This window comes from Phalacrocorax carbo, chromosome 19 (assembly GCF_963921805.1).
Source record: "Phalacrocorax carbo chromosome 19, bPhaCar2.1, whole genome shotgun sequence".
NCBI classification, from domain to species: Eukaryota; Metazoa; Chordata; class Aves; order Suliformes; family Phalacrocoracidae; genus Phalacrocorax; species Phalacrocorax carbo.
In genome coordinates this window covers 3,957,280-3,972,450 of record NC_087531.1, presented here as the reverse complement: position 1 = coordinate 3,972,450, position 15,171 = coordinate 3,957,280, and the positions used below count along the sequence as shown (strand labels likewise).

At 44.5% G+C, this 15,171-nt stretch overlaps 1 protein-coding gene across 2 annotated transcripts in view; it reads right to left on the bottom strand.

The window, feature by feature from the left end:
• Positions 1-15,171, bottom strand: part of LOC135316326 (small conductance calcium-activated potassium channel protein 2) — a 91,969-nt gene that overhangs the window by 40,266 nt on the left and 36,532 nt on the right. For both annotated transcript variants that reach the window (XM_064469497.1, XM_064469496.1), the window contains one exon: positions 2,541-2,682. In XM_064469497.1, the coding sequence (XP_064325567.1) occupies positions 2,541-2,682 (142 nt within the window). The remainder of the gene's footprint in view (positions 1-2,540; positions 2,683-15,171) is intronic.

Genomic DNA, 15,171 nt, shown 5'->3' with positions numbered 1-15,171 from the left:
CTTCTTGCGTATAGGGGTGACTGATACTGGCACAGGTTGGTCCTCTGGTTCAGCTGCAACGCTTGGCACTGGGGTTTGAGTAGCTGCAGTGCCTGTTGTGGGGGTTTGAGTGGCCGCCGTGCTCATCACCGGGGTTGGAGCAGCTGCAGTATCTGTCGCAACGGGTTGGGTGGCCGCAGTGCTTGTCACCGGGGTTGGAGTAGCTGCATTCTCTGTCGCGGCGGGTTGGGTGGCCGCAGTGCTCATCACCGGGGTTGGAGTAGCTGCAGTATCTGTCGCGGCGGGTTGGGTGGCCGCAGTGTTTGTCACCGGGGTTGGAGTAGCTGCAGTGTCTGTCGCGGCGGGTTGGGTGGCCGCAGTGTTTGTCACCGGGGTTGGAGTAGCTGCAGTCTCTGTCACGGCGGTTTGGGTGGCCGCAGTGCTTGTCGCTGGGGTTGGAGTAGTTCCCTTCTCTTTCCCTTGGGGGTACTGAATAGTGTTAAATAGGGCTCGATAGGCATAAGCCAGACCCCAGCACATGGCAGTGATCTGTATGTCTCTGGAATTGCCAGGGTGACAACATATTTCCTCCAAATGTTCTACTAATTTTTCAGGATTCTGCACTTGTTCAGGGGTGAAGTCCCACACCACAGGGGGTGCCCACCGTCTTAGGCATTTGCCCATACTTTCCCACATACCCTGCCATGCATAGCTATCAAGCCTTGGGACAGATCTCTGGATTATATTCTTAACTTGCTTACTAACCTTAGACAGATCTGATACCACTTGCCAAAGCAATATCAACAGATGTATCTTAACTACACAAGGATGTTCAAGATACTGAAAAGTTGTTGTAATGAGGGAGGAGACATTACATAAGATATTAGCTACGGTGCCATTCTGTATTTCCTCCATAAAAAACTCCTCAGAGGAGGAGGTATAATTGCTAATTGCCTCCATGAGGTGGTAGCTGTAGTACAGTAACGGCTTCCATGCAAAACCTAAATAACTGATAACAGTCAAGGCCAGTGTTTTAATAACAAGTCTCCTAGGCAAAATATCTCTAATCACTGCAGAGCACAGCCAGCTGACAGAACCAACAGCAAGTTTTAACATGTACTTTACAATCAGCATGGTAAAGACTGGACAATCTTGAAGCATTTGCTTCTTATTTCTGAACAGTGTCTGGGAAGAAGGAAAGCATTATAACAGGGTTCTGTACTTGTTCTGCACATCCCTGTGGCAATATACACTGCATGTTCTCTTCTTTTCCTAATGAACTTATGGCCAATTTTTTTTCTATCTGGCATCAAAATCCAGCTCAAAATGAAGAACAAAGGCAAATACCCTAGAAGACAGCAAATATGAGTTTAGTCAACAGCCTTTAGAAAAGCCTTCTGAGTAATTTCTGTGCTTTCCGCCTCTATTTTCACCAGATTGCAAACTCTGTATTTAAACAGATATGTATTTGACACTACTGGAAGTCTTTCTCAATAAAAGTCAATGACCTGGAACCTGTCAGATGTTAAAAAATTAAAAAGCAGCATTTGGAAAAAGTCTTCAACACTACAAAAATGCATTGATCTATTTTACTCTCTGAACATAAAATATATACTTTTATAAACAACAGATTTATTAAAACACCTGCTCAAAAAGGGAAACTTCTTGCCACCATATGTTTTCAGTAGTAATCCCAATATACCTGTTTTAATAGAAGGTAGATATTGAAGCTACATTACTTTTATGATCAATGGATCTTACTGTCTTATACATTATATATGATGCCCATCCTAAACTTCTCACTCACAGGGAAATTTACACAGGAGCTTGATACAAATAAAAGTGGCATGATCTGGAGCTTTTTAACTTCTAATTTACTGTAAATATGCAGAAATTTCCATTATCATTTATTGCCCTACTCCCTACCTAACTTGGACCAAATGCTACAATACAAAAAAACTTGAAATTAGATATGAAGTACAGCTAATAAATATGTACTGAATATGTATGGTCTAACTATTAAAACAATGGTAACAAAAACTCTTATAATAAAAACTGCACTACATAAATACACTTAAAGCAATGGAAAACTATGCACCATATGTTATTAGACTTATAAGAAACAGCGTAGAAAACTATGCACAAGCAAAATGCTTTAGGAGACTAGCAACCATTGCAACTCTACACCTGCAAGTAACTTCATTAAGAAGCAAATGTCAGAGCCGTATCTTTGTTATTAGAAGAGGTCCAATTACACATGTCCAAAGACAGTCAAGATGATGTGATATCCTAACATTTATTGAAAGAGTCTTGAGATTTTGAAGCTGAGAATGGCTTCAGGGTGGAACTGCTTCTCTCTATTACGCAGCTCTTCATTCTATCTACAGAGGATGAAAGCCTTCCATTCCATTACCATGAAATGAGACCATGGAATGGTGCAAGTAAGCCTATATACTTTAAAAGTTATCAAATAAGTATTTCTGTTATGACTATCATGAGTTTGGGGATTAATTCTAACAAACTTAATTTCATATCATGTGAATAAATTCTGAACCACTCACCATGATTCCAGTGAGTAAACAGACTCCTTTCCCACAGTATGTATTAGGTACCATGTCACCATATCCAATGGATAGAAATGTTATTGAAATCAACCACATTGCTCCAAGGAAGTTGCTCGTAACATCCTGTTGATCATGGTACCTGAAAAGAAAAAGAATTTCTTTATAATTAAAAGTTTTGTTAAATTTTTGTGCTGTCAGAAAGAAATCTCACTAACTGGTGTGTGGTGGCTCGACCTTGGCTAACAGCCAAACGCCCACCCAGCTGCTCACGCCTCCCTGCTCAGCAAGATGGAGGGGACAAAATAGGCTTGTGTAATGAGAAACAAAAATAAAAATTGAAAAACCAACTCCCCCGCAACCCCCCATTTCCCAGGTTCAACTTTATTCCTTCACTCCTGACTCTTCTACCTGTCCTCCCAAGTATATGGTCAGTATATATGTACTAGGCCTGGCTAGGATAGAGTTAATTTTCTTCAAAGCAGCTCATATGGTGCTGTGTTCTGGATTTTTTACCAAAACAGTACTGATACACTAATATTCTAGCTATTGCTGAACAGTGCACAGCATCAAGGCCTTCTCTGTTTCTATCTCTGTCCTCTCAGTGAATAGACTGGGGGAGGAGGGGTTGTGCAATAGGCTGGGAGGGGACACAACTGGGCCGATGACCTGAACTAACCAAAGAGATATTCCATATCATATAATGTCATGCTCAGCAATAAAAGGGAAAAGAAGGGGCTTTAGGGGGTTAGCCATCTTTTGCTCTGGAACTGGCTACCTATGTAAAGTGGTGAGTAATTGCTTTTGTGTGACTTGTTTTGTTTTCTTCCCTCTTCTTCCACTTATCATTCACTTATTAATTTTGTTTGTTTGTTTTATCTTGACCCCCAAGTTTTCTAGGTTTTTATTCTTCCTTTCCTCTTTCCCCATCCCACTTGGGGTGGCAGGGGGAGGAGTGAGCAAGCGACTGTGTGGTGCTTATCTGTCTACCGGGGTTAACCCACAACAATATAACAGATCCTCTCTGCCACTTCTTCCTTCTCACACTTTTCCCCTGCTCCAGTGTGTGACCTCTCCATGGGCTGCAGGGGAATACCCGATCTGTCATGATCTCTTCCAATGGCTGCAGGGGAATCTCTGGTCTGGTGCCTGGAGCACCTTCTCCTCTGACCTTGGTGTTCACACTGCTGTTTCTCAATCTTTTTCTCTTCTCACTTGCCTGTGAAGTGCTTTCTGCCCTTTCTTAAATATGTTTTCACACAGGCACCAACTTCACTGACTGGCTCAGCTTTGGCCTGCAGTGGGTCTATTGCCAAGCCAGCTGGAACTGGCTGTGTCCAGCACAGATGCCACCCCTGCAGTCCCCCCATTCCCAAAACCTTGCCACATATACCCAATGCACTGTTGATAAAGCTATTCTTGTAATCTATAGTTATTTCTTTTTAAAAATGCTTATAAGTTATTATATAAAAATCAAATACAATGACATCACTAAAGAAACAAAAGATACAACAATAGCATGAGTAGTACAGATATTCATGCCATTTTATATTTTAGTATTCTGCTATTACTATTAAAATAGAAAACTCTTGGGTTTTAAGAGAATCTTTTCATAGGGTGTACAAGTTCTGTTGATCCTCTGCAGTTGTATAAGACATCAGTCTACTGTAGTTGCTCCAGTCTGAAGCATATACAGAAGTCAAAAATGGATGTGTGGACAAGCAGAGAGCAGAGCAGATCTCTGTCTCCTTGGCCTAAATTTAAGTCTGTAATCAGTAATCTAATAATGAACTGCCATGTGAATGCTGAATTAACCTAGGATCTTCCCTTTCCTTCAGCATGTTTAAGATGAATAGAACTGTATGCCACTGTATTCCTTGTCACACAAGGTCTCTACCTTAAAAATAAGAAAACCTCCCTTTTGTGTTGAAGTCAACTACTGAATGTAACTTCCTGATGTGCTATTTGCTGTCTTAGTTTTACCATTCTAATGGAATGTATTCATTGTTTCCTTTAAAGAAAACAAGCTTAAATGAATAATCTAGTCTTCACTATCTCTCTCTCTCTCTCTCTCAACTCTACTGGGAAGCCATAAGGACATGTTTTAGGTATGAAACCTAATGTTACCACTCACTCTGTGAGGAAAAAAGGCCTAACATTAATGGAGATGAAATTTTGCTTCCCAGACATAGAGTAGCTCTGCAACAGAGAGTACCTGGCTGCTACTGAAGCCTCAAGGCTGAAATAACCCCTGCAGCTGCTGTGAAGCCTCAGGTCAATCATCTGTGCTGTTGGATCCTCAAGGGTATTATTTTAACCAGTCCCCAAATCACTGTCTCACAGTGGGTCACAGAGTGCTGCTAGGTAATTAGCTTTCCACCACTGAAATACTTCAGTTTTCTTCCTTTCTGGACTTCACTCTGAATGATGGAGCAGAAATGCAGAGTGAGCACAAAGACGCTCTCAGGAAATTCCCTGTTCTCTCACTTGCAATATATTACCTATATATTCCCTATAAATATCTGCAAAACACCGTCATTCTGTTCTTTATACAAGCTTTTGTAGGTTCTTCTGTTGTTGCAGCATCTAGAACAATGCAGTAGCAGACCACAGCTGGAGCTGAGGAGGAGGAGGAAGATGAGGATTTCAGCTGATTTCAGCTTTTCCTGAAGTTAACCAACTGCTTGGAAATGCCATGCAGGGTTGTGCTCTGAGACAGCTGAGTCATGGGTGGCAAGGTGCGTGGGAGAATTTGGGTAGATGCTTAGAGCGATTTTCACCTCCAATGGACTGGGACTTCACACCCAAAAAGGCGTGGAATCCCGTTGAAGTGGCAGAACACTGGAAGGAAGGATACCTTGCCTATACCAAAGACACAACTTCTAGCACTGTGTTGGGGCCTTGCCTACATACACTGAGCCTGTGTCCAGCAACCTCAAAGGGATGAGAGGGTCTCTGGACCTGAGGACATACAAACGGACACTGTGGATAAGCTGGGAGGAGTGGCTGATATACCAGAAGGCCGTGCTGCCATCCAACGAGACCTGGTGTCGTGGTTCAGCCTCAGTTGGCAACTAAACACTACGCAGCTGCTTGCTCACTCCCCCCACTCCTGTGGGACGGGGGAGAGAATCGGAAGAGCAAAAGCACAAAAAAACCCCCAACTTGTGGGTTGAGATAAGAACAGTTTAATAATTACAATAAAAATAATAATTATCATAATAATGATTATGATAATAATAACAATAATGATAATATAATAAAATGGAAAAGAAAAAGAAGGAAAAAAACCCCAGAAACACAAACGATACAACCACTCACCACCCGCTGACTGACGCTGCCCATCCTTGAGCCGTGATTGCTGCCTCCCTCCCCCTGGCCAGCTCCTCCCAGTTAACATACTGGGCATGACGTTACATGATATGGAATATCCCTTTGGCCAGTTTGAATCTGCTCTCTTAGCTGTGCCCCCTCCCCTTTTTTTTACCCTTTCTTCAGTATGTCATCACAGAGGCACTACCAACGTCACTGATAGGCTCAGCTTTGGCCAGTTGCAGCTCTGTCTTGGAGCTGGCTGGAACTGGCTCTGTCCAACATGGGGGCAGCCCCTGATCTCATCTCACAGAAGCCACTCCTGCAGTTCCCCACCCCTGCTACTTAAGCCTTGCCCCATAAACCCAATACAGTGCTCTATACCACTCCAGTCTGGCAAACTCTGGTGATTGTTTTCAGTTGTCTGAGCAAAAGCATCAATAGGCACCAAAACTAACAGTAAGGACTGGAGCAATCTTAATTCCTCCTCTTTGGGCACATGTATTATGATGCACTAACTCCATGATAATATGATACTTTTTACCATTCCAAAAACCATGCCATTACGCTTTCAGTGCAAAGCATAGCTCCGCAGCAGGGATGGAAAACAGCAGCACAAAATACTTTATTTTCATACAGTTTCCTGCCTCATTTTTTGGAAATGAAAAATCAGATTTTAATTTTTCATAGTGCTCTGATAGACTTGCTGCATGAAGTTAACCATATGTGTTACAGCTCCTTTTTTTTTGTTTTTGCTTTCAGAGCCATACTTCAGAGTTTGATTTGTCGAAGACCTGGATCCTCAAAGCTGCAACTAAAAACCAATTAACTCAAAGTTCTCTGTAATTACAAGTATGTTTGAAAATAAGAAGCTATGTTTCTTAAATTAGACATCCAAAAGTTTCATAACAAAAGAATACTTCACTTTTCCAAAAATACTGGCATTGCCCAAATGTATTGGGTTTGTGTGGCAAGGTTTTGGTAGTGGTGGGGCTACAGGGGTGCCTTCTGTGAGAAGCTGCTAGAAGCTTCCCCTGTGCCTGATAGAGCCAATGTCAGCTGGCTCCAAGACAGACCCGCTGCTGGCCAAGGCCGAGCCAATCAGCAACGGTTTTGAAGCTACTTCAACTTTAAATGGAATTAAAAATGGAGAGAGCATGACTCTCCCATACAGCGGACAGAGATATTGCCTAAAAGGATCAGGGCCAGAGTTGGGGAAGGGGACATGTCAATTCTAATCCTTGACAAACCACTCTGAGTAAACAATAGTTCTGCTTTCAAAGCAAAGTTCAGCAAGTAATCGAGAAAGTACAGAGACCACACACACATTGAATAATAGAAATAAAATCCAAAATACCCAAGAGCTGCTCTTTCTGTAGTTCTGTATATCATCTTTATCAAATGAGGTTCAGTAAGAGGAGCTGCTGTAAATAGACATTCAGTTAAAAGAATGTTCTAATGCATGAATATAAGTGAATCAAACTGAAGTGACATAAGCAACCTTAAAGCAAAATTTTATTTGAGTGTTCTAATTTGTAATCTTATTTTAAAATATATAAATATATGCATATATCTTTCCTTTCTGCAGCCATAATTTTGTAACACAGTATAATGTTTGAAATTTGTTGATACAGTAAGAATGAATCTTATTTTTTACAAGTCTTGCTTTAATTTTTCAAGTCTGTAACAGCATTAGTTAAAGCTGCATTATTATTGGAATATCAATCATTCAAAATCAAAGGAAGTTCTTTAATGAGCTCTACTGTGATTCGTTATATTCACTAGCAACTAATTCACTCCTAAAACTTTCCTTTACTTTGCATTTTACATTTTCTCTGGAGATACTGTGCTTCTACTTTATACACAGTCCCTCCTCAGAAGGAGGAAGGGTTTATGTTTTGTTCTGGGTTTTGGGGGGGGTTGGTTTGCTTGTTTTTAAAGTTGAGACCATCAACTGGAATCAACTGACATCTAAAGAATCTGAAGTAATTTCCTGAAGAAAAAGTTCCGAAATAGAAGCTTTAGAAATTAGAAACAGAACTAATCATTATGCACTTAAAACTAAGCCAACAGCCATTTTTTTTCTAACATAACACAGCAAAACTAGATAAAGGTGTATGTGTATGTGAGGAAAGGGTAGGGAAGAGGAGGAAAGTACACAGCAAAGATAATGCTGAATTCTCAGAGATGACTTTGTGACAAACTGAACAGTCTGAAGGTATTTTTCTCTCATGGATCTAATTTCATTTATCATCATGCAAATTATTATTTTTTAAAATTATTTTTTCCCCCAAAGCAGAACCTGATGTACTGCCTTCCATAAAAAGCAGTGAAGTACAAGCTCACAGTCATAAAATTTATTCTTTATGCCCAAATGTCTCAAAAATATAAACTATTTTGTTAAGCGATGTTATAAGCAGCTGCCATCTCCAGCACCTCCAGGCCCAGGGATTTGTCCTGTCTGGCCACTGGAGCCCAGACCAGAGGGTCTCTGCCCCAGGCCAATGAATGTGGTTTGCAAGTTCAACCAGCAGTAAATCTGAGCACATAAGCCAGTGACACACACATATGCACAGACACACAAAGGATACACATAGGACATTGACACAGCCAGATACAGACTGCCACAGATAAGGCAGATAAGGCCTTCAACAGCACCGACATATAGGACTCACATAAAACATAAGTATAGACTGCCAAGTCCCCTTCCTCTTCTTTGGCTGGTAGAGATAGAAGATCACTAGTGAAGGCACACACATGACACTCCACACTCACAGCCACTGGCACTGAGCCCCTCACTTGCCTCACTCGTGCCGGTCCCTCCCAGTAGCTGGTACTTGGGACACACACTGGTCCCATCCTGGGTGCTGGAGACCCTTACTCCCTCCAGGCACTAGCACTGAGACCCTCACTTGCTCCAGTTGCCGACACCACAGGCTGGGGTGCCTACACCCTTGGCTTGACTCCAGTTGCTGCCACCAAATCCACTCACACTGGTCTCCCCAGTAACTGGCACTCTGGACACAAAATCTGTAGGATGTGTCAAGGTGCTCCTAAGAGCTGTAGCCCCTCCAAGTACTAAAGCCAAGACCCTCACTCACTCCAGATGCTGCCACCACAGGCCTGGGGGTGCCTATACCCCCCTGTCTGACTCCAGTTGCTGGCCCCAAATCCACTCATGTTGGTCTCACCATTAGCTGGCACCTCATCCTTACAGCACTCACACACACGGGACAGAGAGTGAGATTTACACAGAAAGATAGTTAAGTAAGGATTTAATAAGAAGATAAGACAGATTGCAGTGATCAAGCACATGGCTCAGTCAGACTAGCGTACTGACCCGCCACAGTTTACATATGATCAGCCCCTCTTATATCCCTTTCTGTCTAGTCATCCTCTGTTTCTCCTTGATTCCCTTTCCCTGCATATTCCTTCATCTGTTTGTGTAGTTCCACCGACACCCACCGTGCCCCCTGCCCCCTTCCCTGCACCTGTATCCAGGTCCTGGAGGTTTGCATCCTTATCAGTTGCAAAGTCCAGGTTGGCCCTCTTTGAAGTGATGCCAGCAGTTTCTTGATAGCTCATCAATTAGTGTGACTGAAAAGGTTGGCTTCTTGTCTTTATTCCCATTATGTTTGTTTGTCAGGTCTGTGCCTCCCCCTTTTCCTTACCATCCCATTTGACAAAGACCTCAACCAGATAATCATACTGAAATAAACATTCTCACACTCCACACGCCCTTATCAATTAGTATAACTGATGAGGTTTGGCTCTTATTGTCTCTGTTAAAGTTTATCAGTCAGCTTTGTGCCTCTACATTTATTGCTTCCCTCTTTTCTTTATCATCCCATTTGACAAGGTCCTTGGTCAGATAACCTTAAGGGAGCAGATGCTCTCTCATGCACGTACCCATACAAATTTTACCAACATGAGCATGTTTTCTAACAAAAAGCACACTGGAAACAGATGACAATACAAAGGCCAAGCTAATATAATTTTCCTTAGAGTTAAAAAACAAAGTATTCTACAGATTAATCAAAATGTATGTTCTAGAAACACAGGAGAATAAAACTATGCCCTATATAGTACAGCACTGTGGAAGAAGCCATTTTACAAAATCTAGGCAGAATTATTTTTAGCTCAATTTGGGTCTGAGCCAAACCCGTGGTCAGTAGAAACAATTTAATTGACTGCTACAGATTTTGGACTAGGCTTGTGCCCCATATCATGGGCAATGCCAGAGTGTCATGGTTTTAGCTGGGATAGAGTTAATTTTCTTCACTCTAGCTGGTATAGTGCTGTGCTTTGAAATTAGCGTGAAAAAAATGTTGAGATAAAACACAGATGTTTTGGCTGTTGCTGGGTAGTGCTTGTACTAGTCAAGGACTTTTCTAGCTTCCCATGTTCTGCTGGGTGCACAAGAAGCTGGGAGGGGAGGGGGGACAGCTAAGAGAGCGGATTCAAACTGACCAAAGGGATATTCCATATCATGTAACGTCATGCCCAGTATGTTAACTGGGAGGAGCTAGCCAGGGGAGGGAGGCAGCAATCGCGGCTCGGGGACAGGCAGCGTCAGTCGGCGGGTGGTGAGCGGCTGTATCGTTTCTGTTTCTGTTTTTTTTTTTCCTTTTCCATTTTATTATATTATCATTATTGTCATTATTATCATAATCATTATTATAATTATTATTTTATTGTAATTATTAAACTGTGGGAGACTCTAGCCCGGGAACGGCTAGCAGAAAGCGGGCATTGAAGTAGAAAGCAGGCTCAGAGTTAGAGCAACCTTGGGCCCAGCTGTTGGTCGACAGAGGAATATGAGGCCAGCTGGTGTTTTACAAGGGAGTGTGAGCCCAGCTGTTGTTGACCGGTAAAGGAGTGTGAGAAACAAGTAACTGCTACTTGCAAGGCTGAACACAAGAGATAAGCATGGGAGGAGTTGGCATCTACCTCCCAGCCAAGGATGAGCTATGCTTTTGCAAATAGGTATGAGCTAATTTACAAACGGTATAAAAGATATTTGCTAATTGCCAATAAACGAGACTTGATGATCATCATCGGATGGTGCCTGTCTCCCGCTGGTTTTCCGTCAAATGGTGACCCTGACGTGATACCACGGACGGTCCAGCGTAGGGTTCGGGTCCTGCAAGCAGAGGGACGGCAAAACAGACAGCGCAGCTGGTCTGCGTACCCTGGGCGACCACATAGGTGGGCTCAGTCTGCGTGCCCTGGGCGACCACATAGGTGGGCTCAGCCGATACGTGCTGCCGAGACCTTGGGAGCTGCAATGGCGCCGACGAGCACAACGCAGAGGCAAGCAGCATATGATTTCTTTACATCCCTCTTAGAAAGGCGTAGCATTAAGGGTATAGATCTACGCAAAGAACTACCGTTGCTCATAAGCTGGGGATGCGAGAAGGGACACTTTAGTAACCCACACCTGAAAAGGATTATTTCGGATACAGCAGCGAGAGACGGAGATGCACTGGCAGACGGCGGCCAGGGGGCAAAGAGGAGTCGATTTATGCATAATTTTTGATACGTCCCGACCCTCCGGCCTGGATCCAACCTCGGGATTCAAGAGGGGATCCGCTTTCCGCAGTTGAAGCTAACCCGGGAGCGAGAGCCGTACAAAGACGCTGATTTTCCTCACATCGGGCGATGGAGGTCAAGGTAGCTTTCGAATTATTAAAGCGCTTTTTAGAAAAGCGGGGAGTAAGTCAGTTAAAAGACTTGTCAGGATTAGTTGCAGTGGGTAAAGCGAAAGGGTTTTTTAAAGAACCGGAGTCGATTTTTGAAGTAGAGGAGTGGGGAGCCTATGGTGATTGTTTGTGGGATTGGGTGATAGATGACGATAAGACAGCGGAAAAGTTAATGAAACCTTGGCGGGAAGTGATTAACTGTATGAAAAAATATAAAACTGAAAAAAGATTAGCAACAGCCGCCTCTGATCGGCTAGACAACTGTGACCCCAATGCTGGGAAGATTGGAATTGGCTTAGACAATCTCTCTCCTCCCTTCTTGGGGATCCCAGTTGTCGTACCTCGAAAACCCCTTATTCCCCCCCCTCCCGCCCCTGATAAATCTACATCTGTAGAAACTAGCGGAGGAGGAATAAGCTTGGGAAAGGGAGGTGAAGATATTGAAAATTTATGTGATGTAGTCTCTCCGGTGAAGGAAAATAAGCCGAGCACGCCGTCTAGTCACCGTTCTGTGCCTGCTGTGCGCAGCCAGGTTGACTGGCGAAAAATCGGGTTAGAGGCATTACAGAACGGGGACCTAGAGACCGCCGATTTGTTAGCTCAGGCTTTCCCTGTCATCTATCAACCGGACCCTGCTAACAATCAAAATTTATTAGCACACCATAATCCTCTTGATTGGAAAATTTTTATGAAGGGCCCATTGCTGCGTCAATGTGTTATGGAAAACTCCAACCATGCTACTAAAAGCATTTTAATTACACTTCCCCTAGACGCAGGCATTGAGATGATGCTTGAACGCATGAGTCGGGTACCTCCCGGCCCCCGAGCTATGTTAGTTGAAGCATTGAGGGAAGTTGGGCAGGGAATGGTACACGTTCAGCAACAAGTTTGTGCCGCTCTCGCCCCATTGGGTCCAGCCAAAAACTCTCAACAGTAACCAAAGAGGGTCACTGCCACATGGACTTTCCCAATCCCACTGACATGGCTCACAGCAGAGCCAGTATGGGTCGGGCAGTGACCGCTCAAACGGGAAAGTCTACAACAAGCCTGTATATTAATAAAACAACAATTAGATCAAGGACATCTCAAGCTGTTACATGATCTACGGGCAGTGAATCAGCAAATGCAAGCGATGGGGGCTTTACAGCCTAGCCTTCCAAATCCAGCCATGCTACCAACTGACTGGCATTTACTAATTATCGACTTAAAGGACTGCTTTTTTACTACAAAGCTGCATCCTCAGGATACCCAGCGATTTGCATTTACGTTACCAGCAATCAACAGAGAGGGTCCTGACTTACGCTTTGAATGGACAGTATTGCCACAAGGCATGCAGAATAGCCCTACTCTGTGTCAACTCTTCGTAGATGCTGCATTGAAAGAAGTGAGGCAGCAATGGCCGGACACTATAATTTACCATTACATGGATGACATCTTGTTTGCGCAAGTACAACCTTTCTCAGCACAGCAAGAATTATATTTACAGCAACAGCTCCAGCTACACGACCTAGTAATAGCAGCAGAGAAGGTTCAACGTTCACCGGTATGGAAATACCTTGGGTGGCGCATCAGTGACTCTCAGTTTTTCGCTCAATGTTAAAGGGCACTGACCCTGCCGTGCCGGTCCGACCGACTGCTGAACAACACACTATGATACAACGTCTTAGCTCCGAGATCGTCCAGAGAGCAGTAGACCGCCTGGACCCCGATCTCCCCATCGATCTCCCCATACTCCATGGTTCTACTCACATTTTGGGTGCACTTACTCAGTGCAAAAAGAAAAAGGGGGAGAAGATAAGGGTGTTGGAATGGCAAAAGTTTTGTTTGTGCAGAAGTTTTGTTTGTATTAAATCACTTATGCCTATTTGCAGAACACGATAACCCTCCTGCGTGGGTGCGTCAGTACAACACATTGCAGGTATCCCTCACAACCCAACGGGTCAAGCAATAGTGGAACGAGCTAATGGGTTGCTGAAAACCTATGTTCAAAAGTATGCAGATATAAAAGACCCACAGGAGCGGCTGGTAAAAGCACTGTTTGTGTTAAACTATTTGTGTGTATTTGGCTCTGAGGGAGTGCCTGCTGTCATCGTTCACTATAGACAGAAAAAAGACGAACGGGAGCTACCCCGAGTTTGGGTCAAATACAAAGACCCGCGTACGGGTGTATGGTTAGGGCCTGTGGAGGTTTTATATTGGGGGAGGGGGTATCTCTGTGTTTCTACCCCTACAGGGCCGCAATGGATTCCAGCTAGATGTGCCAGACCCGCCACCTCCCCCACACAGCGCGACGCAGAACAGTTGCCCACCGCGGCACCAGCCGAAGCGGCACCCGAACGGCTGGGATCAGCGGAAGGAACCCAGAGGAGCGCTGTGCAGCACTCACCAGTGAATAACCACGGTCCAGGAGGAACAAAGGTCCCAGAGGGTGCATAGCGCCCGAGGTTTGGTCTGGTTTCGACCGAGAATACAAGGCGGACTGATAATGAGCTCTGCTGAACAGAAATTATGGGTATTAGCCCTTTTAAGTGTATGTAGCACTGCCCTTGTGCCTAACGTTTTTGACCCACGAGAAAATATCTGGGTCACGCTAGCTAGATCATTGAATACAACTAGCTTTTGTGCCAGCCTAGCAACGCCCGACTCCCCATTTATCACATGTCTTATTGGGGTGCCTTTAAGTAATGCAACCTTTATGACTTTTACTCAGTCCGTAGCGGAGCTGCGACAGCAGCATAACATAACTCGGAAGTGTCCCTTTAAGTGGCGTGACGCCCCTTCGGTGTTTGCTGAGTATGACATCTGGGATGATGTACTCCCCGTGGGCCCAGAACCACAGGAGCTTGCCCTTGTGGGCTCTCTTAATGCTACTAGCTGTGTTTACATCGGCCTGTCCAATTGGACCGGGGATCAGAGGGAGGGGCGCCACGTCACTATCTCACCCCCCACTAACGTTACACCATTAGGGGACCTCAGTCTCTGGGAAACGGTTTGGTGCCAGCGACTGGCCTGCAACAAGACCCACTCGGCCCCGGGCACGATGTGGCCCAGGCGCCTTCCCAAGGGGTTCTTCTTAATTTGTGGCAACCGTGCCTGGGCAGGCATTCCCTCCTACCCTCGAGGGGGGCCATGCACGGTAGGCCAACTTAGTTTCGGCGCACCGCACCACCACCCCAACGCAACCCATAGGTATCGGTTTAAAAGAGGTACGTCTCAGTCGCTAACGTCAGAGTGCAGTGACGGAGTCAGCCTATGGAATAGATGGGAAGTCTTTTTCGCATCCCTCTTTACACCAGGGGTCTCCGCGGCTCGAGCTCATAAAAATCTTGAGAGTCTCGCATGCTGGGTGCTGAAACAAGCCAATGGCACAAGTAGAGTCCTCTCAGAGGTATCTGAGGATCTATCCACAGTGCAGCATGCCGTGTTACAAAATAGAGCCGCAATAGATTTCCTTTTACTGGCCCACGGGCATGGCTGTGAAGATTTTGAGGGAATGTGTTGTATGGATCTGGCTGACCACTCTCGATCTATTCATAAGGAAATCCAGGACCTCATAGAACACACCCAGAAGGGGCAACAAGATACTGGCCTCTTTGGTCTGGAGGCCTTGGGGGGCT